The sequence below is a fragment of the Prionailurus viverrinus genome, chromosome C1 (assembly GCF_022837055.1).
Source record: "Prionailurus viverrinus isolate Anna chromosome C1, UM_Priviv_1.0, whole genome shotgun sequence".
Taxonomy (NCBI): domain Eukaryota; kingdom Metazoa; phylum Chordata; class Mammalia; order Carnivora; family Felidae; genus Prionailurus; species Prionailurus viverrinus.
Genome location: NC_062568.1, coordinates 28,930,374 through 28,954,010, shown reverse-complemented (window position 1 = coordinate 28,954,010; position 23,637 = coordinate 28,930,374). Strand labels below are relative to the sequence as shown.

Below are 23,637 nucleotides of genomic sequence, written 5' to 3'. Positions count from 1 at the left end.
CCCTTGTACAAAGAGACACCAGGGAGCTTGCTCTCCAGTCAGTCTCTCTGCCAAGTGTGCACACAGCGAGGAGGCTCTCTTCAAGCCAGGAAGAGGGGTCTCACCAGAACCTGCCCATGATCGCACCCTGATCTCAGATTTCCAGCCTCCAGAACTGTGGGAAAATAAATCTCTGTTGTTTAAACCACCCAGTCCCTGGTATTAGCCCAAAGTAAGACAAAAATTCGTAGAAAAAAACTCAGAAAATGGTTTTCCCTCTCTCTTTATGGCTACAAAAACTGTTGTGACACTTCAGTTCACAATCTGCTTTGCAATTCTCTTACGCATTAACCTGTTCAGTGTCCAGCTCCTGTGTGGGTCATGTCTGCAGAGGGCCTGGAGAGTGGACCTCGTGCTTTCTGGTTCACTGCTAAAGCCTCAGCACCTGTAACAACACCTGGGCTGTTATTTCCAGTTGTTGAGAAGCAGAAAAATAGGAGGCCAAAATACAGAAGTACAAGGCTGATACCTTCCCAAGCAGTTCAAGAACAGCTGGGACGTTAGTCCTGAGGTGGGAGCTGCTGGACTCCAAAGGCCTTCCCTTCCTCTCTTCCTCAGCTTGGCTATATTGACTTCAACCTCTTCCCCTACCAAACTTTGAAATTGGGGGCCGAGACCTTGGGAGATCATCCAAAGTTAACTTTCATTTTTCAGATGAGGAATCTGACATTCAGAGGGGGTATTCAGTAGAGCTCACAAGTAGTAAAATCAAAAGGTTTCCTCTTTTGTTTCCAGGACTAGCCCTGAAAAATGCTAGTAACTGGCAAAAGACTACATAATGCTTCTCCCTCGCTTTTTCGTGACTTCTGGACCAACTTTGTAGTTAGAACTTACTTATTTCTGCTGTCATGAGAACGAGAATTCTTGATTGAGGCTGCAAGTAAATAGCCAACCATATGCAATTCTAGACTAAATAAGTAACAGAGGAAGGAGCACCAGTTCTTATTAACTGAGAAGCTGCATTAGTGTTATTGACTCATAAGGAATTTGCCTCAAATATTACTTTAAAAATCAGTATTTCCATGAACCTGAAAAAATGTAGTGATTACTATTAAATGCCATTCCCTCTACCCCATTAAGCTCATTTTTCAAAATAATGCTTCCTAGTAGACCAAACCTGAGAAAGCACTTGAAAACTTAGTAAGTAATGGCCCGTACAAAAATGGCCCAGCTTCCCCAGGGTCAAAATGCTGTTGGCTAGCGCTAGGACAAATGCTCAATTTTACTCAGTCTACATGACAACTCACTATTCCATACTTAAGACATGGTTTCCCAAAGCAAAATCTGTTCTTTCAAAATCACAGAATTCACCATATGATTTGGGTTACAATGAAACCAAACTGTTTGAATTACATTACCCAGAATTTTCTTCTTAGTTATTAAAAATTAACAGAAGCACAGACATTTATAGATCTCTTCTGGTAACCGAGAATCATTTGGCAGAGTCTCTCACCTGTAAGACTGCAAACATCCAACGTTGCTCCTCTCCAGAGAAGCGCTTTGGTAGAAAATACACTCGTGGGCTATTAGCTGCCAAAGTCACCTCACTGTTCTAGAGAAAATCTCTGCACATCCTCTTTGATTTAATCCACAGAAGCCTAACCCAGCCTAACCACTAAATTACTCCTAAGCTTCCCCTGTCACAAATCTTTAAGCATTCCTTGTACTGAGAGGTGTAACATACCATTTTCAACCTTCGCATTGATACCCTCTCTCAAAATGCCAGCACAGTTAACACCAAAAAAGTTTATTTTTGTTGACTATAGCACGATAACAGACACCCCACAACAGCATCTTATTTTTGTAAGTAGGCTTCACGCCCAGCATGGATTTCAATGCAGGGACTGAACTCACCAACCCGAGATCAAGACCTGGGCTGACACTTTACTGAGCCACCCAGGTGCCCCCAGACAATAGCATTTTTAATGAAAGAAAAAAAAAAAAAAAAAACTGGAGATACCAGAGAGTAAGCTGATCTTTAACCTGATTTCTCATGTTATGGTGAGAAAATGATGGAAGACTGTTTAGCCAATAATAATGAGGCCTATAAAAAAGTAGTTCCTTCTGGAAGTTTCCCTACCAACTGACTGTCCTGAACTTAATAGTTATCCATTCTCTATCTCAGACTGGAGTTACTTTATTTGAAAATTTTATATTGCAGCAAGGGGTTGGTGGGAAGCAGATATCCCAGAAAAAAATGAAAGAAAGAGTACTGCTAACATCAGAGGATAAAGACCAAATGGCCATTGTCAGAGGTTTTTCAGTCCCTTTATTTGAAATTAAATGGGTAGCTTCCCTTTGCTTTCCACTGTTGATGAAAATACAAGCGGAGAATGTGATACATCTGTGACTGTTTTGAGCATACCATATTTTATCCTACACACCTAATTTTATTAAGTTTTCACTTTCAACTCATTTTTTACTTTATGATGTTTTAATGCATAACCAAGCTATATTCCATCTCTGGCAGCAGCAATAGGAAAGAGCCATGGAATTAAAGTTAGGGAAGTTCTAGAGTCCCAGCTCTAGCAGTGAGTGAATCCCAGCCACTCCTCGTCTGCAAAATCAGCGGGGCTAATGCCTGCCTCACAGGGCTGCTGTGAGCATTCATCACACATGTGAAAGATCTGTAAATTGCTGCACAAGTGCTAGTATTTCTATTTAGAAATAGTGGCCTGGAGATTTAGAATTGAAAATTTATGGTTTTAAATATGCTATCTAAAAGGTATATAGTATGAAGTAACTGGCCAGGGTCACTCAAAACTCCAATAAAAGGATGATTTAAAACATGTTTTTCGGGGCGCCTGGGTGGCGCAGTCGGTTAGGCGTCCGACTTCAGCCAGGTCACTATCTCACGGTCTGGGAGTTCGAGCCCCGCGTCAGGCTCTGGGCTGATGGCTCAGAGCCTGGAGCCTGTTTCCGATTCTGTGTCTCCCTCTCTCTCTGCCCCTCCCCCGTTCATGCTCTGTCTCTCTCTGTCCCAAAAATAAATAAACGTTGAAAAAAAAAAAATTAAAAAAAAAAATGTTTTTCTTAGAATTGAGCCAGTCTACCATAATTTTGAGAATTTCTCAGTGGGTCTCAAGTCTTCGTTCATTTCTACAACTATCCCTGTCTCTCTCTCTCTTAAAGGGGTCAAGGCCTATCAGCAGATTTGCCTTTAAGAGCCAAATGTGGAATCTGTGTGTTTATTCCAAAATCAAAACAATCCCTAATGGAAATGCAAAGTGCTTAACATAATCAAGCGTTGGTCCTTTTCCAATAATGGGTAGCCACCTTCTGAGACAGCAGCGGTGACATGGACAGGCTTCTTGAGAAGACATTACAACTGGGAGGTGGGCTAACTAATGCCTAATATTTCCAACCAGAATTTTAAACATCTTCTCTTCCCTTACCTGAATCTGTTTAGGAGAAAAAAAAAAAAAATAACCAGTGAGAATCAAAATATGCCATTTATTCAAAGAAATAATAGATTTAAGACCCCCGCCCTTGGGGTATTAGGATCAGAAAGTCAATTTGTGGTCAGCAAAAGTGGTTATCATAATTATAAATTTACGTTCATTTTAAAGAGAGAGATCTCTAAAACCCCAGAAGGACCTCTGAAGCCAATACAAAGAGTCATGAATTACAACTTGGGTAAAAAACAAACAAAAACTAAGGCTGGGTTTAAGTTTTTAGGCTGCCCTGGGATGCCTGGGTGGCTCAGTTGCTTGAGCATTTGACTTCATTCAGCTCAGGTCATGATCTCATCATGAGTTCGAGCCCCAGATTGGGCTCTCTGCTGTCAGCACAGAGCCTGTTTCGGATCCTCTGTCCCCCTCTCTTTTTGGCCCTCCCCTGCTGGTGCGCTCTCTCTCTCTCTCTCAAAATAAATAAACTAAAAAAAAATTTTTTTTTAGGATGCCCTGTGTTATTTCTTTTGCAATCATAAAACAACCTCATAGAGATGAATGTCTTTTATTATGAAAATTGCTGTTACATTACAGCCAACATTCCAAAACAGTATTTTAATAAACACGTCTTGATTATAAAGTAGAGCAGAAACCATGATCCTTTTTCAAAACTGAATAACATCTGCTGATGTTAACATAAATCTGGAGGACACTCTGTATGCTCACCATGGTGTGTAGGAGATGAGATGAGGAAGAGCACCTATGTTATTCAAAACAACTACTAGTGTTACTAGTACAGTGTAAACCAACCATTTACAATAGGACATTAAAAAAAAAAAAAGGTAAAAAGCAAAACACTAAAATGTTGAGGTGTTACAATACTTTTGAGATGGGAAAAGCCAAAGCTTGTTTCCTTTTTTCTTCCCCTCTGTGAGTTCAGTGCGAGGTAGAGGGAAGAATGCTAGATCAAGGATGGATGCTATTTCCCAGAATTTAGTCCTGCTCCAAAACACAGCCCACATGCAAAAGCTCTTCAGGCTCTCATTCACAGGCCTCGGAATACAGCATTTGCACATGGACAAATGAGGTTCCATAGCAGCTCAGAGTCAGTGTTTGAATTCCAGTGTATTCACTCTGTAGCACTGTAAGGAATCCAAGAACAAATTTCCTATGTTCTTCCTAATCAGGAGGCAGAAGACTCCTATTTAGATGTGTTCCATGTTTGGGGTCAGGGTGCGATAGTCACTGCATAGAACCTCTCCCATCATGAACACTACCTAGTGGAAAAGCTTAGAAAAAGTTAAAACTGCAGTTTTAGAAGGTCCTCTTCCCCCTCCTTCAGCAAAGAAGCATGATGCACACGTGACTGCAAGGAATTCCGGAAGGCATAGTGTGGCTACAATAGTTTCAAGTACCATCTGCTCCTTGCAAAAGGGCCTGGGGTAACTGCAGGCAAACCTGAAACTCAAAAATATTTATTAACTTCTTTAATGTAAGAAGCTATACTGAGAACTTCTCTTACGACTTCATGTAGCTGGCATAGTCTTTACTGTAGGAAGGGATATCCTCTTTTTCCAAACAGTAAATGTGTGATATTTTGGGAATTTAACATAGGCGAGGGACTGGTTTAATTGAATCCTATGCCCTTTTCATTCCTCCCTTTAAACCAGACAGTCTTTTTTCTGGACTCAGAGCTATCACCATTAGTAAGGCTCAGAGATAACAACCAAAATAATACAACGTCCTAATTTCAACACCATTCTTTTTTGCCACTACAGGAAGACGCCAGATGGTGCTAAACACCCTACAGATAATCCAGTTGTCAGGCTGTTCTGCATCCTAGTTAAGCTTCTCACGCTGGATCTGGTAGTAACACGCCTGAAAAAAAGTTCAAAACAATTTAAAATTTACTTGGAAAGAAATTATACAAACATAGCAATGCACAGGAGACTAAAGAAAGGAAATCTTTGTTTAATACTGATAGCTCCAACCAAATCAGTTGGTTGCTTTCTTTTTCCCTGTTTTCTAGTCCCCATATCCAATGTCTATTTTGCCTAGCTGTAATTAGTGGAGATAAAATTTTGCACACTTTCTAATTCTCAAAACAAACTTTTTACAAGCTGTTTAATATTCTTCAATGAGTAGAAATACCTTAATTGGCTAAGCCACTACTGATCAGACATTTAGAATATGCTGATCATTATAAGGTACACAAACAACTGTAATCAGAATCATCTAGTAAGTTTAAGAAACTGCAAATTAAGGTTAAGTATCATTCCAGACCCAGTGAGTCAGAATTTTCAGCAACAACTTTTTAAGAAGCATTCCCAGGTGATTCTGAAAGTATCCAGGTTGGGAGTTACTCACACTACAAAGAACACCTCAGCCAAAGCAAACACAATGTTGTCCATTCTTTAATTCCTCAGAATAAATCCCCAGGAGTGCGTTTACTCAAACTCCGAGAACATTTTTGATGTGGCTGATATCAATGTTAGTAACAAAAGTTTTCCAAAGGTGATTATTATTTAATCCATTATCAGCAATATGGGAATAATTCTGATTTCGCTATACCCCTACTAGCACTGGGTATAATTTTAAAACATCTTTGCTAATTTAGTAGGCACAAAATGGCACCTCGTTTAAATCTACAGTACTCTGATTTTCAGTGAGGTCGAGGATATTCCTACATATAAATATACTAGTTGTTTCTCCCTTGGTGATATATGAGAAATGCTCTTCATAGAACATGAATACTAATGATGTAAATCATTGGTGGCCACTATTTTCCCCAATTCCACCACCCTTTTCAATTTAATAGAAATGTTAATGGTATTTCAGTTGAAAAGTTCAATTAACCCAAGCCAGAAACCTGACATTAAGTTCTAATTTCTTTTTCTCATTTTAATTTGCCTGTCTTTCCTTCTCTCTTCCTTTTGCTTAAAAATCAAAAAGCATCTATAGTTTGCAATGCAGGTGATTCTGCCCTGATTCTACCCTCCCTCCAAAACAGGTAATAAGCTATCCCAGTACTTTAAGCATTTATTAAATAATTCCTTTCTTTTCTATTTTTGTACTGATGTTTCCATTTTTACATGTGAAATTTTTATTATAACACTGTCTTTACAACAGCTATCCCTTCTATTAGAGGTAATGTCCATTCTTGTAACAGGAACATACTATCTTAATTATTGTATTTTTATGAAAGTTTACTAACTGGCAGAGTGGGTCTAATCCTTTTTTTCAGAAGTATTTATGCCATTTTCAATTTGTTGTTCTTCCAATATACACACAGAATTATTCTACCAAATTCCAAGAAAAATCAAGGTAGGGAACTAAAATAACTTCCAACAAACCCTAGACTACTCTTACTAGAGAATCTCATTTGTAACACACTGGTTACAGTAAATACATGGAGAAAAAAGAAGATACAATTCATATTCATTACATACATATTGCCTTCTGTGTTTTACCTCATTTCCATTAAATAACTAGTGCCAGATACTTTTGGACACTAAGAATCCTTTCTGTTTCTTTTCTAGAGTTACATTTATAAAGATGGTCTACCTTTATAAGCACTTGTAATCATTTGAATGGTCAATTTATAGGGAAGATTGGGTAATGTGCTTTAGTATTTTGAAGAAGAACTGATTCTACTTTTAATGTATTATATTTTAAAATATTAACAATATGTACTCTAAAGGCATTTAATGATTGCATTAAACCTCTGTATAAAGAAGACAATGATTAATGATAGATATATAATATGGCAAATTAAGGACAGATTTTAAGATTAAAAAAATTAAATATCACCTATACTTACCTTCAAGGTGGTGAACATTATACCCTGTTCCCCATGCTGAAGATACGGGTCCATCAGATCCTCAATGAGGTGTACCTCGGAGCCTAAATTCCTAATCCTGCCCAATAAGATAAAGATACTGAGTTACTCCTATTTATATGTATATCTTCCTTCTGAATCTATGTGAGGGAAAATAAAGAACAGCTCACCATACTGAAATGGGTAAACAGAATTTTTTTTTTCCTAGTAGGGGAGCATATTACTGTCATCAATTCAGAAAAAGCACTTGTTAAAATGAGTCACTGTAATAAAGTCAGAAAAGGTTGGTCACCTGGCCCGTAGCACCACATATAAGAAAACAGGAAACAAGTCATCCATGGACCATAAAAAGTCTTCCTGAAGTGATGCCAGGACACTCTGAGAGATCTCTTCAAAAGTCTGCTGGATGACCTTAAGTTTGTCTGACGGGGTAAATGTCGTGCTGTTGTTATTTAAAAAAAAAAAAAAAAAAAAAAAAATCCTATGAACTGCTTAATATTAAATATTGTTTGACAATATACCCTCCTGGGGTGCCTTAAATTGGACACTTCAGGCATAATGAGTTGCTGGAAGGGATGATCACTGTAATCCCACAGTTTTTTGAGAAAAGAAGCCTCCAACGATCTATGGTTCTTATGGAAGAATTCACTAAGTCGTAGATTATCTCCTTTTACCCAGGATCTTATTTTTCTAATATATGCTCTTCTCTGAGTCATTAAGTTTGGTTAATTTCCATTTGGCTAAAGATGTGATTATGTAGATACATTTCTGGGTAGGCTCTCCACCTTTTTTGAAAATACAAGGGACTTGTAGAGTAAAAGGTAAGCCAAATGTCTCAAAACAGCCTTTTCTGATCTCCAGGCTGAGTGTGACACCATCTAGGACTGAAAGGAGCACTTAGAGCTTAGGTTAGGATAAGATCTCATTAACATTTTAATAGACTAACTACTACTTTGATTTATGTGATTTTCAGCAAACGAGAGATTACCTAATCTGCTGTAGACATTCTACAGCTGAGGCAAAACAAGCATCTTTTGTGGTTGGCAAAACCTGCAAAAAGAGAATTTATGAAAATCAAAGAGGAAAGCTGTCTTCTGCAGTAACAGTAAAAAATAATGGCACAGCACAATTCTTCAGTGAATAACTCATGCTTGGGTACTATTCTACCAAAGTAAAATGAATTTTTTTGCTATCTTGAACACCCCACATCAAAGAAAAACTTATTTGCTGAGGACACTGAAATCTACTATACCTTTTTACTCTCTCCAAGGATTGACAAGGTCATTGGCCAAAATTTCCTACAATAGAATCCACACTGTTAATACAAGTTATTACTTAGGGCAGATTAATCCCCGTAAAAACAGTTGATGGTTACATGGCCTTCCCTGTCCCCATTTAAAATAACTATTCCACAGATAAAGTGTTCTGGTTTTTTTAAAAAAAAATTTTTTTTCAACGTTTTTTATTTATTTTTTGGGACAGAGAGAAACAGAGCATGAACGGGGGAGGGGCAGAGAGAGAGGGAGACACGGAATCGGAAACAGAAACAGGCTCCAGGCTCCGAGCCATCAGCCCAGAGCCTGACGCGGGGCTCGAACTCACAGACCGCGAGATCGTGACCTGGCTGAAGTCGGACGCTTAACCGACTGCGCCACCCAGGCGCCCCAGTGTTCTGGTTTTTTAAAAAATGTTTACTTTATTTGAGAGAGTGAGCACGGGTGGGGCAGAGAGAGAGGGAAGGAGGGGGGGAGAGGGGGAGAGAGACAGACAGACAGACGACAGACACAGAGAGACAGAGAGAATCCCAAGCAGGTTCCGTGCTGCCAGCACAGAGCCCGACACAGGGCTCAATCCCATGGAACTTCAAGATCATGACCTGAGCCAAAATCAAGAGTTGGACGTTTAACCAACTAAGCCACCCAGGCGCCCCCAGAGATAGTTTTAATAAACATTCCACAAGTAATTTAAGAGCTTCTATCTTGTCCCTAAGAGATCTGTCAATGAATACTACAATAACCCTATACATTACAGATATTACCAAGTATTGGCCAAAATCTTTCCTTCACTCAGTTTTATCTCATTTTTAATGTGAAATTATTCCACTGAAAAAATTTACTTTCTGATTAAGGCTTGTTCACTTTTTTTTAGAACACAAATATATAATTAATGGTGCTGGGGTGATCAGCTTTATCATCGTACTAGAAGAAAGGATAACGTGTTCTCCCGGAATAACAAGAAACAATGCTCTACAACAAAGCACTTCTAAAACTTTTAAATTACAAATTGTACATGGGGAGGAAAGAAAAAGAAGGGAAGGAAGAACATCAAAGACTAAATACAATTAATTTTTTCTGAAACTATAAACATGTATTTTGTTTTAAAGAACAGCAAAATACCAGATGGGATAGCTAAAATTTACATATATATATACACACACACACAAACATTTCATACACACACACAAATAAAACACATTCAGAAGAATAATCAAGATTTATACCCCACTTCAAAAATTCTCAAAAATAAAGATTAAATGTCACTATTTTGCTGAATAATAGATATGCAAGTAAGTGAATCAACTGCAAATCATAGATTCAATTAATAATGCTGTTTGCATTTAAAAAAAATTTTTTAATGCTTTTTGAGACAGAGACAGAGCATCAGTAGGGGAGGGGCAGAGAGAGAGGGAGACACAGAATCCAAAGCAGTTTCCAGGCTCTGAGCTCTCAGCACAGAAACTGACGTGGGGCTTGAACCCACAAACCGTAAGATCATGACCTGAGCTGAAGTCAGACGCTTAACTGACTGAGTCACCCAGGTGTCCCTCACTGTTTGCATTTTAAATTAAACCATTTGATTTTACTCGTAACTACTGTACTTACCTCTGCACCCCAAGGAAGCCCAGAAGAGCAATATCTGGCTGTTTATTTAGTCGTAGTACACATTCCCAGTAAATGTCTTCCTCACGATCATTATCCAGGGCATAGAGCATAAACAGTGGTGGGTAGAGCCGAGGTAGTAGTACAGGAAGCAGTAACCCAGAACTTGTTACCACATAACTACAAAATATTGGAGAAGGAGAAGCATTCATATCAAAATTGAATACAGAATCAAAGAGTTTCAGTTTCAAGCTGAAAGGAAGATGGGACATTTTGAATAAAGAAACAGTTCTAACATTATTCTGCGTTTTTATCTGGAGGTAACATGAAGAACTTACCTATGGCCCCAGAGTTTTATATCTTGGACCAACTGTGAATTCTTTTCATTACCTCAAAATCTAACTAAACCCAGTTGGTTTCCATTTTGAAAATGATTCTCTGTGGATATTCTAGATGAACATGATGTTACTTTGCTCAGCAGGCTCGGAGCCCAGTAACTCATGTGTGCACTTCCTTGGGGTTTGACTAATACAACTTAAGACCTGAAAGGGACCTCAGAGATTACCTAGTCCAGTCACATTATTTTAAAAATAAGGAAACTGAGATCTAGAGAAAACTCTTCCTTGGGATTCTTTGGATAGGATCACCCACACTCTTTCTTCACTATCTCTACCCAACTCCATTTACCCAGGCTCTGGAGATTCGGATCTGGAATCTGATTTCCCAGTGCAAAAGGATTTCCTTTCAGTTGGCAGAGGAGCAGAGAGAGGAATTGTGCTGCCCTCTTCAGGAAGCTCAGGAAATAAGAATCTAAGGAATAACAAAACACAATTAGACAATTATACCTCTAGAATGTCTAAAAAGAGTAAAAATGCATTTCTATTATTTCATCTATTTAAAGACCTATGAAATCAAAATTTATATCAAGTAAATATTTTAGTTTCCTGAGATTCTTAACTGATGCTTCTTATAGGATAAAATTAAGACTGTAGCTAATGAATAATACCACTAAAAAATCTTCATGTGCTGTGTTTTTTGGTTTTGGTTCTGAAGTAGGCTTTATGCCCAGCACAGAGCTCAATGAAAGCCTTGAACTCACGACCCTGATATCAAGACCTGAGCTGAGATCAGCTTACCTGAGCCACCCACGCACCCCATTTCTGTCTAGTTATTAAAAAGTGAGAAATTCTGTTTTTCTAACTGACAAATCTCATTTGAGGTCAATTCATATTGAATCTTTAAGCAGAAACAATTATTCTCAGGGTATAAACAAATATTAGCTGAAAATGACTTAAATATTCAACATTAAGAAAAAATGAAAATCTAATCAATATAAAAATTTGTAATGTTTTAAAATTCAAGTTGCTAAAAAATTTTTGCACATGATAAAGCTGCTAAGTTATGAGGACTTTTTTTCCTAGGTTTTGAATTTGCCCTAGATTTTATCTCTGAACTCTTACATGCAAATGATGAGCTCTACTATAAACAACTTTATTGTCCTCTTTACTTTCAGACCTAAACCTTGAGTCTTCAAAGGGAGTTTCCAATCTTCTATTTTTGTAGACTTATACCTTGCCCCTGCCTCTGCCCCTTATTTTATATTTGGGAAAACTAAAAAAGGTCAAAAACTTATCTTCATTATACCCATCTAACTAATGTCAGAGCTGAAACACTCCCAGCCACTGGTCTTTTTAGTGGATTACGCTGCCCCCTCAATCTGAGACATTTCCAAATACATCTATCAGTTTCGAAGCTAATAACAGAAGGAAGTTTTCTGAGACAAATTTATAAATTTTCATATAATTATCTCAATATAGTAATTACTTATTGGCTTAAACCCAATAAAGGATCTTGAATTTCACATATTCCAAATTTCCTACGTGAAACTCTTTCCAAAGATGCTCTATTTGCTTCCTTTCTTCCTTTTCAAAGTCTCTGCTCAGGTATTACCTTATTAGGCCTCCTGGAACCTCTGTTTAAAATAGCAAGCAGCCTCTTACCTCCAGCTCCATCTTTTGTCACATTTACCAACACCTGACATACCATATGTTTCCATATGTTCCACTAGAATGGAAGCCTATGAGAATATAGACATTTCCCTGGTGATTAGCGATGTCAAGCATTCTTTCAAGTGTCTGTTGGTCGTCTGTATGTCTTCTTTGGGAAACTGTCTGTTCAGGTCCTCTGTCCATTTTTAATCAGATTGTGTTTTTTTTAAATAAAAGTGTTGCATATGTAAGTTCTTTATATATTTTGGAAATTAACCTCTTATCAGATGTATCATTTGCCAATATCTTCTCCCACTCAGTAGGTTACCTTTTCATTTTGTTGATGGTTTCCTTTGCTGTGTTTATTGCATAAACATAAAGTAAAAACATGAAACATGTTTTCATTTTCATTACTTAATCTATTTAAGGATCTGTGGCACAAAACCATTTTCTTGATGAATAATTTCTGTGATAAAGAGGAAACTTAATGATTCTTCACAAAGTTGTTGTAATCTCTAGATTCAGTATGAAGACATCCAAGCATTAGCATTAACCACTATTCCACAGTTTGCAGACTTCAATGAGAAAGATCTCTTACCTCACCAGCTGGAAAATTCGCTTAAGGTAGGACTTAATCTCCTTCACAGCCTCCTGCAATAACCGGCGATTGGCTCCCACACCCACATATGTCATTCTATAAACTGCAACCAGTGTCTCCACAAGCCTGCCCAGGGGGTGCAGAGGAGTGTCACAGGCCTGAACAGGAACGGGATCAATGAAGTCAATGACTAACAACAGAAACAGTCAACCAATAAATAATAAAACAATTTCATAAATGATAGACAATTCTCAAACTGGCAAGGACTAAACATTTGGATGAGAAAAATTCAAATACTTTTAACTTTTCTAAAAGAGTTGAGTCTACATATAGAGTAGGAATTCCTAATCTTAATCAAAGAATGCCTTTAACATCTTGGGAAAATAGCTTTGGATATACTGATAAATATAGTTAAACTATAAACTTCACAAAAACAGATGTTACCTTTAAGAAAACTAAACGGCAGTTGATTATGCCTGAAAATACTCTTCAGTTCCCTTGATTTCTCTTAATACTCCTTCCTGCAACCCCATATTGATGCATGTCATACTATAAATTGTAGCTAATCTTACAGGACTTGAGAAGGAAGCAAAGAGCATAACCATGGGGTGAGGGCAGCATGCTTTATTTATACAATCTCTAGTTTGTTACCAACAAAAATCAATTTTAAACTTTGAACCTTGTTCTCAAGAACCCTCTTGAGCACTTTACAAAACTTAAAAAGTTCTATCATCATGATACAGCAATCTTCATGTGAAAATGCGCTTTTAGTAGTTAGAGAATTAAAAAAGAAATACTTAGAAAGCAAAAATAGGATTAGAGCACCAATAACCTGTGAGCAGATTTGAATGATACACTGTGGTAGTTGTGTCATTAATTCATAAGACCGGTGTAATTGACTCTACCTTTATTAAATATTTCTTGATGTCATCATATTTCTCCACAGAGAAGGCACCAACATGCTGAGGAATGAATTCCAAACTCTCTAGTGTTTGAGTCTGTGAACGACTTAATGTCTCTGGACTGTAAAAAGACAACAGAAAGCCCATTATGTATTTCATATCATGAAAGCAAGAGGGGCGCCTGGCTGTCTCTGTCAGAAGAGCATTATGACTCTTGATCTCGGGGTCCCAAGTTTGAGCCCCATGTTGGGTGTAGAAACTAAGTACGGAAAGAAAGGAAGGAAGGGAGGAAGGGAGGAAGGGAGGAAGGGAGGAAGGAAGGAAGGAAGGGAGGGAGGGAGGGAGGGAGGGAGGAAGGAAGGAAAGAACAGAGACAAAATAAAGAAAAAAAGAAAGAAAAAAGAGAGGAAGGAAGGAAGAACAAACGAACGAACAAAAGCAAACTGTAATGTGCACATGAAACACTATCACCAAGTAAGGACAAAATGGAGTACCCAGTACAGTGCCTGGCCCAAATGAGCTCATAATAGGTAACTGACCTGCTATTAGATTTTTTTTAAGTCATTCCAGTGTCATTTAATGTTACTTCATACCAACTACAATTAATTAATGAAGATTTTGCTTTAGTATCAACCATGGTGTTAGGTGATACTATGTTAGCTTGAAGAGAAAACTGGTAACAGACTTGTTAATGACAAGAGAAAAATGGAAAATAAGAGAGGAAGGTATGAGGAAAAAGGAAAACAAATGAAATGGCAGCAGAAAAAGGAAAATGAGCTCAAGTAAGGAGATCATGAGGATGCTACAACAGGTGGTGAGGTAAGTACATAATGGGTAAAGGGAAGCTTTGAGCGAAGAGGCTATGATAAAACACATACTTAATAATCAACAGACATTTTTGGTAATGGTATTCTATTATCAGATTACAACCGATTAGAAATGGTGTACATTATTATACTATTTTAGATAAATAAGACCTCTGTGGTAGCAACATGTTTTATTATATAAAAGTTCATTCACTCTCATTCCCTGTAAACACCCAACAACAGTTAACCAAGGTTAACTACAGGACCAAAGTCTCAATGCTTAAACTGACAGGCTCTATCAGTGAAGGCTGACCCTCTGCATCACACACAAGGGAAAGTCCACAGCTTTCATCAATCCTAGGAGTTTCCATTTCTTCTACTAATAGAAAGAATACAAGGCAAAAATCGTAAACTTCATGAATAAAACACTATATTCAGTTCCCATTTATACCAAATATAGGGGGGAAAGAACCCGAACTTCTTTCAATACAAAGGGATTAGTAAATTCTTTGGGTCCAAATTCCAAGCATTGCTTGTGGGAGTTACTGGCCAAGTTAAAGAATAAGGAAATATGTACAAAAGCAGACGGAGAGGGGGAAAAAAGTTAGGAGAAAAGGAGAACAGGGAGAAAATAAGAAAAAGAAAAAAGAGAAATGAAGAGGTACATCTATAATTTTTCTTTCAGTACTTCAAAATTGTTGTGCCACTTGTTTTTGGTCTCCAGAAGATACTGATGACAAATATGCAAGCATTTGAATGGTGGTTTCCCCTCTGTGTAATGCCCTTTTTTTCCTCTAGTTGCTTTCATGATTTTGTTTTTCAATTTGACTGACATGTCTGTTCACGGATATCTTTTTTTCAGGACACAGGTTGCTCAACTTCATGAATCTGCACATTTGTCTTTCACCAAATTTGGGATGGTTTCAACCATTATTTCTTCAAATATCTTTTCATCCTCATGATTTTTCTCCTCTCCTTCTGGGATTCCAAAGACACAAGTACTAGACTCCTTAGAGCTCTGTTTATTTTCTTTTTCCATGTATTTTCTCTCTGTTGTTCAGTTTGGATAGTTTCTATTAATCTGTTCTCAAGTTCAGTGACTCTTCTGCTGTCACCTCTATTCTGCTAGTAAGTTCTCCTAGTGATTTTATTTTGGTTATTATATTTCTTAATTCAAAATTTTGATTTGGTTCTTCTTTATATCTATTTTTTTGCTAATACTTTTAATTTTAGTATTTGCTTCCAGGATGTTTGTGATTGCTCATCTGAGCATTTTTATAATACCTGCTTTAAGTTGTCATAATACTAAAATCTACGTTGCAGAGTCACTGGTGTCTATCATCTTTCCCAAAATAAGTTGGTGGTTCTTTGATTGCCAAGTAATTTTGGTTTATATTCTGGACATTTTTGAGTATTATGTTATGACACTTTGGGTCTTGTTTCTATCCTATGAAAAACGTTGACAGGCATAACAGAGTACACATGGAAGGCTTGAAACTATTATCTTTAGAAGGATCTGCTTCCTAAATTCCCTATACGGACATGAATTATTCCCTACCTGATAAGGGTATTTTGCTGTCCATAGACTATGCTAACAATGTGATTTATGGTGACTATCTGCTTTCCTTCTGGGACTGTGGAATTTTGGTAGTTGCTAAGCATAGAGTGCCTATGTGACCAGGCCCCTCCATTAAACCTTAGGCACTGAGGAGTCTCTAATGGTTCCTAGGCAGGAAGACTGTAAATGGTGGCTGCATTTTACTGCTGGAAGGATGGTGTGCTCTGTGTGACCCCTCACAGAAGGGTGAGAGCATGGGTAGCTTGCACATGGATTCCTCCAGACTCTGCCTGTGTCTTCTTCTCTTATGATCTGGCCGTAGCTCCTTACTGTGTTGCTGTAGTAACTCTTACCTGCATGACTTTACGATGAGTCTTATGAGTCCCTCTAGTCAATCACTGAACATGTAGGTGATCTTGGGAACCTCTGAAACAGCTGATATTTTTGATTCAGTCTTCTGTGGGCAGTGGTGCCAATGTCAGTTCACTTCTCAAAGCCTTTGCAGTTCTATTTAGGTATGTCTGTGAGCACACCACTCAGTGGTCACTCTGGGACATGGTTGAAAGTCTACCTATTAGCTCAGTTCTCAAAGTGTCTGGTCTGCTAATTAGGATCAAATCCACATATGTGCAGGTCTGGGGTGAGCCCAGGAGTTCATAAACAACTTTACAGGGTTGTTTTGTAGAGCTCTTCTCTCTCCATTACCTCCCCAGCATTTTCTGGGTCCCCTGTTAGATCCTCAGGTCAGAAACTGCTCCCTTCTGTCAACATGCCACTTCTAGGACCAAGGGGTGGGAGGATAGAGAGAGAGGCCAGAAAAGCAATGGAATTCAGCCATGACTACTGCACCTGAGGATCCACCAGTGGAGGAAGAGGTTTCCAGTCCTCCAAGAGTTTTCCCTGTTCCTGGCTGCTCTAGCAAATCCCACTGCCACCCCTGTCCCAGAAGAACATGGAGGCTGAAGCATGAGAAAATGAAGAAAAAAAAGAGAGAAAGAAAACCCATATGTATCTCCTCCACTCTATCTGAGCTTTAGGAGTCTCTTTGTTGCATCTTGAGCCAGAAGCAAAGGGTTTTTCCTCAAGTTATGTCTAAATCATAGTACTTACTTGAAGCTTTCAGGTTAATGGAATTCAGGGTGAGGGATACTGAAGTTAAAAAACTCAAAACTAAAAAAAAGACAAAAACAACTCACTTGGTACTTTGATTTCAGGTATTCCTCCTCAATATACTAGCTGATATTTACCTTGTAGAACAGCTGTTCATATATTGTCTGGGTTTTATAGCTGAGTTCAGTAGAAGATAAAGATAGGTGTGTTTTATCTAAATTACCCAGAACAGAAATACATCATTGAAACTTAAATTATATTTTTAAGTTAAATGTGGCAAGCCTTGACTACTTGTTAAGTTTCAACTTCCTACCATACTATGCTGGGCAAAGCATTCACTCACCTGTCTCTGTGTTGGCGCCGATTGGTAGTCAGGGCCACAGCAATATTGTCCCATGCTTTCCAAACTTCCCCTTGGCCTGGGTTATCACAGCCCAGTTGATGCCAACATTCATCAAAGACTGCTTTCCATTTCTCATCAGCTGACACTGCCAGGTTTCCTAGCTTCCTGCTAATAAAGTCACATCAAGCTTTTATTAATCTCTTGTGCAAAAATCCTAAAGAACAGAAACTTTCTGATATACAACTGGGAACGCTTCTGTAACACAACTGCCCACACTGATGGTGGTTCTATTTCATAAACACTGAAAATTTTAAAAAAATGGTTTTTAGCTACTTAATGTTCATCAGATACTAAGGTGTATAAATGGTTAAGTATGAAGCACATCAGAATTGACTCCTTTGTTTCTACATTTCCACATAATCAATTTTGTAAAACTGATTCCTGTTAAAACAAAGACTTCCTGTGCTTTGCACATCTCATAATGAGAACTGTGAAATGCATTACATACTGAATTCTAAAAATACTGAGTAACAGAAAACATATCAAGGTTCCATCAGAACAAAGAATCTGAGAATCTACCATAATACAAACACAAAGCTAATGCTGGAATCAAAAAAGGAAAATAAATATATGCCAAAAACCTGAAGAACATAACACACTTAGAGATAAAGATTTTGTTTTTTTCCCTACATATGCAGAATATACTATTCCACTTGGTACATATATAGGCTTGGCTTTTACTTTTTAGAATCAAGTTGTGTAGGGATTCCACTTAACAATGTTCTCTTCCAATCAATTTGGATACTTTTACCACTAACAGTAAAACCACTCCCATACACAGAACTTTTATTTTAAATACCCATGACTATAATCTAAGCCAAGACTAAAGATTCAGCTATCTGTAACAGTGGCAGTTGGCAATATAAGGAGGTTACATTTTGTTAAAAAATGACTTTAAAAATTTGTTCTGCATTTAAAATATTAAGCAGCTTTGATATAATCAAGACAACTCAAAACATTTAATAATTAATCCACAATTAACACTAGTTACTCACAAAACTTTGGGTCTGTCTTTATCACTCTCATACAGACTAGGCTTGAAGTAAGTTCCGGTGATTTTTATCCCAGATCCCCATTCTCCACTAAAATAACCTTCAATGTAATCTCCATTTGGCATAGTCAGCATTCCCTAGGTAAAGTAAAAGAAAATGTCGAATTAGAAGCAGTATTTCCAGTTTAAAAAATCAAGAGAAAAAAAAGCACCAACTGGTTAACATGTTCCATTATTTTTTATTTTTTTAGAGAAAGAAAAAGAGAGCATGCATGTGCAAGTAGGGAAGGGACAGAAGAAGAAGGAGAGAATCTTAAGGAGGCTCCATGGCCAGTGCAGAGCCTGGTGTGGGGCTGGATCTCACAACTGTGAAATCATCATCTGAGCATAAATCAAGAGTTGGACGCTTAAACAACTGGGCCACCCAGGTGCCCCTAATACATTTTCCTTTTTTAACTCATTAGCAGTCCCCAGTTCTCTAGCAGGGGAGGGGTGGGGGGGCGGGGCAAATATACATACTATGCATCTCTAAAAAGATTGTATGAAAATAATCCATGGGTAAAAGAAAAAAAAAATCACTGAATAATTGGTAAAATATTTTGAGCTGAATGAAATGAACAAACAACTTATCCAAATTTATCCAATCTAGTGCCCAGAGGCAAATTATAGCTATAAATGCCTGTATTAGAAAATAAGATCTGAAATCAGTAATCTAAAAGTCCACCTTATAAAATTAGAAGAGCAAACAGACCCAAAACAAGGAGATAACAAACACTAGAGCAGAAATCAATGAGATTTTTTTTAAAAAGAGAAAAATCAATGAAACCAAAATTTGCTTCTTTGAAAAGATACACAAAATTAGCACTTAACTAGATCAAGGAAAAAAAAAGACATAAAATTACAAAGTCAATGAAACAGATATTACAGCAATCTTACAGAAATTAAAAAAGATTAAGAAAAAACTAAGACAACAATTTTATGCCAACAAATCTGAGAACTTCAATACAACAGAAAAGTTCCTAGAAAGAACCAAATTGCCAAAACTGATTCTAAAAGAAATGGAAAATCTGAATAGACCAATTTAAAGAAAACTGAATTAGAAACTAAAAGTATTATCATAAAATAATGCTCAGGGCCAGATGATTTCACCAGTGAAGTCTCCAAAACATTCAAAGAAGAAATAATACCAAGATTTCACAAACTCTTTCAGAAAACAAAGGAGAAGGGAACCCTTCCCAACTCATTCTATGGGGCTAATTTTATACCAAAGACAAAGACATCATGAGAAAAGAAAACTATAGACCCTTATCTCTCATAAATACAGAGGCAAAAATCTTCAACAAAATATTAGCATTAAATCTCACAAATTATAAAAGTATTATATACCATGACCAACTATGATTTATCCCAGAAAAGCAACCAATACACTATATTAAAAAAGGACAAACATCACACAATCACCTCAACACACAGAAAATGTTCTTTGACAAAATCCAAGATGTATTAATGACAAAAACTCTCAACAAACTAAGAACAGAACTATCTCAATCTGATTAATCTATGAAAAACCTTTAACTAACATCATACTTAATAGTGAAAGATTCAGTGTTTTTCCTCTAATTTTTTTTAACGTTTATGTAAGAGAGAGAGAGAGAGAGAGAGAGAGAGAGAGAGAGAGAGAGAGAGAGAGAGACAGGCCGTGTGCGCAGGGGAGGGGCAGAGAGAAAGGGAGACCAGAATCCAAAGCAGGCTCTAGGCTCTGAGCTGTCAGCACAGAGCCCGACGTGGGGCTCGAACCCACGAACCGTAAGATCATGATCTGAGGCAAAGTCAGACCCTTAACTGACTGAGCCATCTAGGCACCCCTTGATTTTCCTCTAAAATAGGGATTAAGGCAAGGATATCCACTCTAACCACTTCTATTCAACATTCTACTGGAGAATCTAGCCAGTGCCATCAGACAATAAAAAAAAAAAAAAAGAAAAGCCTTCCAGATTGCAAAGGAAAAAGTAAAACTGCCTTGATTTGAAATCAACATGATCCTGTATGCAAGAATTCCTAGGAAATACACACAAATACACACACACACACACACACACACACACACACACACAACCACACCACACCAAACCTGTAGCAGAATAAACAAGTTCAGCAAGGTTTCAGGATACAAGAAAATACATAAATCAATTTTATATGATAGCAATATAAAATCAAAAAGTAAAATAAAAAAAATTCTCTTTACAACAGCCTTAACAAGGATACTTAGGAATAAAGGTAACCAAACTTATGCAAGAGATACACATTAAAAACTACAACACATAGCTGATAGAAATTAAAGATGATCTAAATAGAGAGACATTTCATGTTTATGGATTGGAAGATTCAGTATTATTAAAATGGCAATTCTTCCCAAAATGATCTATAGATTCAACACAATTTCTATCAAAATCTCAGGCTTTATAGCAGATATTAACAAACCAGTCTTAAAATTTATATGAAAAAGCTAAAGATCCAGAACAGCCAAAACATTTTAAAAAATAATTCTTGATTTCACTAGAATTACTAGAAATCTACAGTGATCAAGACAGTGTGGTACTGGTATAAAGAGAGACATGTACATCGCTGGAATACAAGAGTCCAAAAAGAAACACATTTTATGGTGAATTAATTTCAAAAAGGTGTCAAGAAAATTCAGTAGGAAAAGTTGCTGAGGCAACTGGATACCCACATGCAAAAAGATCAAGTTAGGCTTTTTTTTTTTTTTTATTTTTTATTTTTTTAACGTTTATTTATTTTTGAGACAGAGAGAGACAGAGCATGAACGGGGGAGGGGCAGAGAGAGAGGGAGACACAGAATCAGAAGCAGGCTCCAGGCTCTGAGCCATCAGCCCAGAGCCCGACACAGGGCTCGAACTCACGGACCGTGAGATTGTGACCTGAGCTGAAGTCGGATGCTTAACCGACTGAGTCACCCAGGCGCCCCTCAAGTAAGACTTTTAACCCACACCATACACAAAAGTACCTCAAAATGAATCACAGACCTGAATATAAGAGCTAAAACTATAAAACTTTTAGAAGAAAACACAGAGGAAAGTTGTTTTGTTTTTTTTTTTTCTATTTGAGAGAGAGAGAAAAAAGCATGCAAGTGGGGCAAAGGAGCAGAGGGAAAGAGAGAACCTCAAGCAGGCTCCACACTCAGCGCAGAGCCCAATATGGGGTTTGATCCTATGACCCTGGGATCATGACCTGAGCCGAAATCAAGAGTTGTACATTCAACCAACTGAGCCATCTAGGTGCCCCCAGAAGAAAATCTTAATACCTTGAGTTAAGGAAAGATTTCTTTATATATGCCATCAAAAGCCTAACTCATAAAAATGTTTTTGATATAATGGATTTCATTAAAAAGTTTTGTGCTTCAAAAGTCACTAAAAAGAAAATATAAAGACGGGTGCCTGGGTGACTCAGCTGGTTAAGCGTCCGACTTCGGCTCAGGTCATGATCTCACAGTTCGTGGGTTCCAGCCCTGCATCAAGCTCTGTGATGACAGCTCAGAGCCTGGAGCCTGCTTCGACTTCTGTGTCTCCCTCTCTCTGCCTGTCCCCTGCTCATGTTGTCTCTGTGTCTCAAAAATAATAAATAAGCGTTAAGAAAAATAAATGAAATGGTTCAACATTTAAAAAAAAGAAAGAAAATAAAAAGACAAACCACGACTGCAAGAAATATTTGCGAATCCTATATCTGATATTAGAACTCATATCCAGAACATATAAAGAACCCTTACAATTCAATAAGACTATAAGCACACAAATTGTCAAAATATCAAAATAACTGAATAGGCATTTCACAAAAAGATAGAGGAATCACTAATAAAAACATGAAAATATGCTCTACATAACCAGTCATTAGGAAAATGTAAATTAAATCCATGAAGTATCATTTCACACCTAGTAGGATGGCAAAAAGAAAAAAACAAAAAATAAAAATACTGGAAAATATGGAGAGAAATTAGAATCATCATACATTAGTGATGAGAATGTAAAATGATGCAGCCACTCTGGCAAACAGTTGGCAATATCTTGATATGTTAAATGTCAATTTCCCATACAACCCAGCAATTACTCTCCTAAACACTTGCCCAAGATATGAAAACATATGTTCACATAAGAAACTGTATTCAAATGTTTATAGAAAGATTATTCATAATAGTCTGAAGTGAGAACTAATCCAATGCCCATCAATGATGAAGCGATAAACAAAATGTGGTTTTAGAATACTATTTAGCAATAAAAGGCAATGAAGTACTATACAGGTCACACTATGGGAAAACCTCGAAAACATTATTCTAAGTCTAGGAAGCCACACAGAAAAGCCCTCATATTGTATGAATCCATTTATAAGAAAGGACCTGAGGGACGTCTGGCTGGCTAAGTCAGAGTGTACGACTCCTGATCTCAGGGTTGTGGGTTCAAGCCCCATGTTGGGTGTAGAGATTACTGGGGGGAAAAAAAAAATCTTTAAAAAAAAAAAGGCAAAGCAAAGCAAAAAAAAACCTGAAAAGGCAAATCTACAGAGTTATAGAGTCCACTAAAAGGAGATTGTCTAGGACTGGTGACAGAAACGGTGAATGACTGCAAATGAGCAGGCAATGGTGACAGAAATCTTTTTTGGATGACGTGAAAGGATCTAAAATTGGATTGTGGTGATGGCTATCCAACTCTGTATATTTACTAAAAATCATTGAAATGTACTCTTAAAACAGGTGAATTTTATGACAAGGTAGCTCTTTTTTGTTTAAGGTCAAGAAAAAATAAGTATAAGATTTTATTAGAGGAAGAAGAAAGTTAGTTTCCAACCTTTCCATTAAGAGTCCAGTCATCTGAAAATTCTCCCTCATATATAGTATCATCTTCGGAAAGTAAAACCCCATTTCCCTATGGGGAGAAACAAAACAAAAATCACAACAGATAAAATGCAAAGTAACTTAAGGAATACATGCAGCCATATCCCCCAAAGCCTTACATAATTTTAAAAGATAAGAAAAATAGTACTAAGAAGGTAGAACGTTAATAAAAATGATTTAAAAGGACATAGAATTTTTAAAAAGTCAATATAAGTATATGCAAAATATTT

The 23,637-nt window shown here is 37.3% G+C and overlaps 1 protein-coding gene across 4 annotated transcripts in view; it reads right to left on the bottom strand.

The window, feature by feature from the left end:
• Positions 1-3,980: 3,980 nt before the first annotated feature.
• Positions 3,981-23,637, bottom strand: part of ALS2 (alsin Rho guanine nucleotide exchange factor ALS2) — a 72,145-nt gene continuing 52,488 nt past the window's right edge. For 3 of the 4 annotated variants that reach the window (XM_047870876.1, XM_047870875.1, XM_047870878.1), the window contains 12 exons: positions 23,361-23,438; positions 18,509-18,642; positions 17,454-17,621; positions 13,640-13,757; positions 12,735-12,892; positions 10,836-10,958; positions 10,152-10,328; positions 8,522-8,567; positions 8,258-8,319; positions 7,562-7,711; positions 7,252-7,348; positions 3,981-5,309 (listed from right to left, as the gene is read on the bottom strand). In XM_047870876.1, coding sequence (XP_047726832.1) covers positions 5,271-5,309; positions 7,252-7,348; positions 7,562-7,711; positions 8,258-8,319; positions 8,522-8,567; positions 10,152-10,328; positions 10,836-10,958; positions 12,735-12,892; positions 13,640-13,757; positions 17,454-17,621; positions 18,509-18,642; positions 23,361-23,438 — 1,350 coding nt within the window. In that variant the 3' untranslated portion in view covers positions 3,981-5,270. The remainder of the gene's footprint in view (positions 5,310-7,251; positions 7,349-7,561; positions 7,712-8,257; positions 8,320-8,521; positions 8,568-10,151; positions 10,329-10,835; positions 10,959-12,734; positions 12,893-13,639; positions 13,758-17,453; positions 17,622-18,508; positions 18,643-23,360; positions 23,439-23,637) is intronic. The other variant, XM_047870877.1, reaches the window with a different exon arrangement.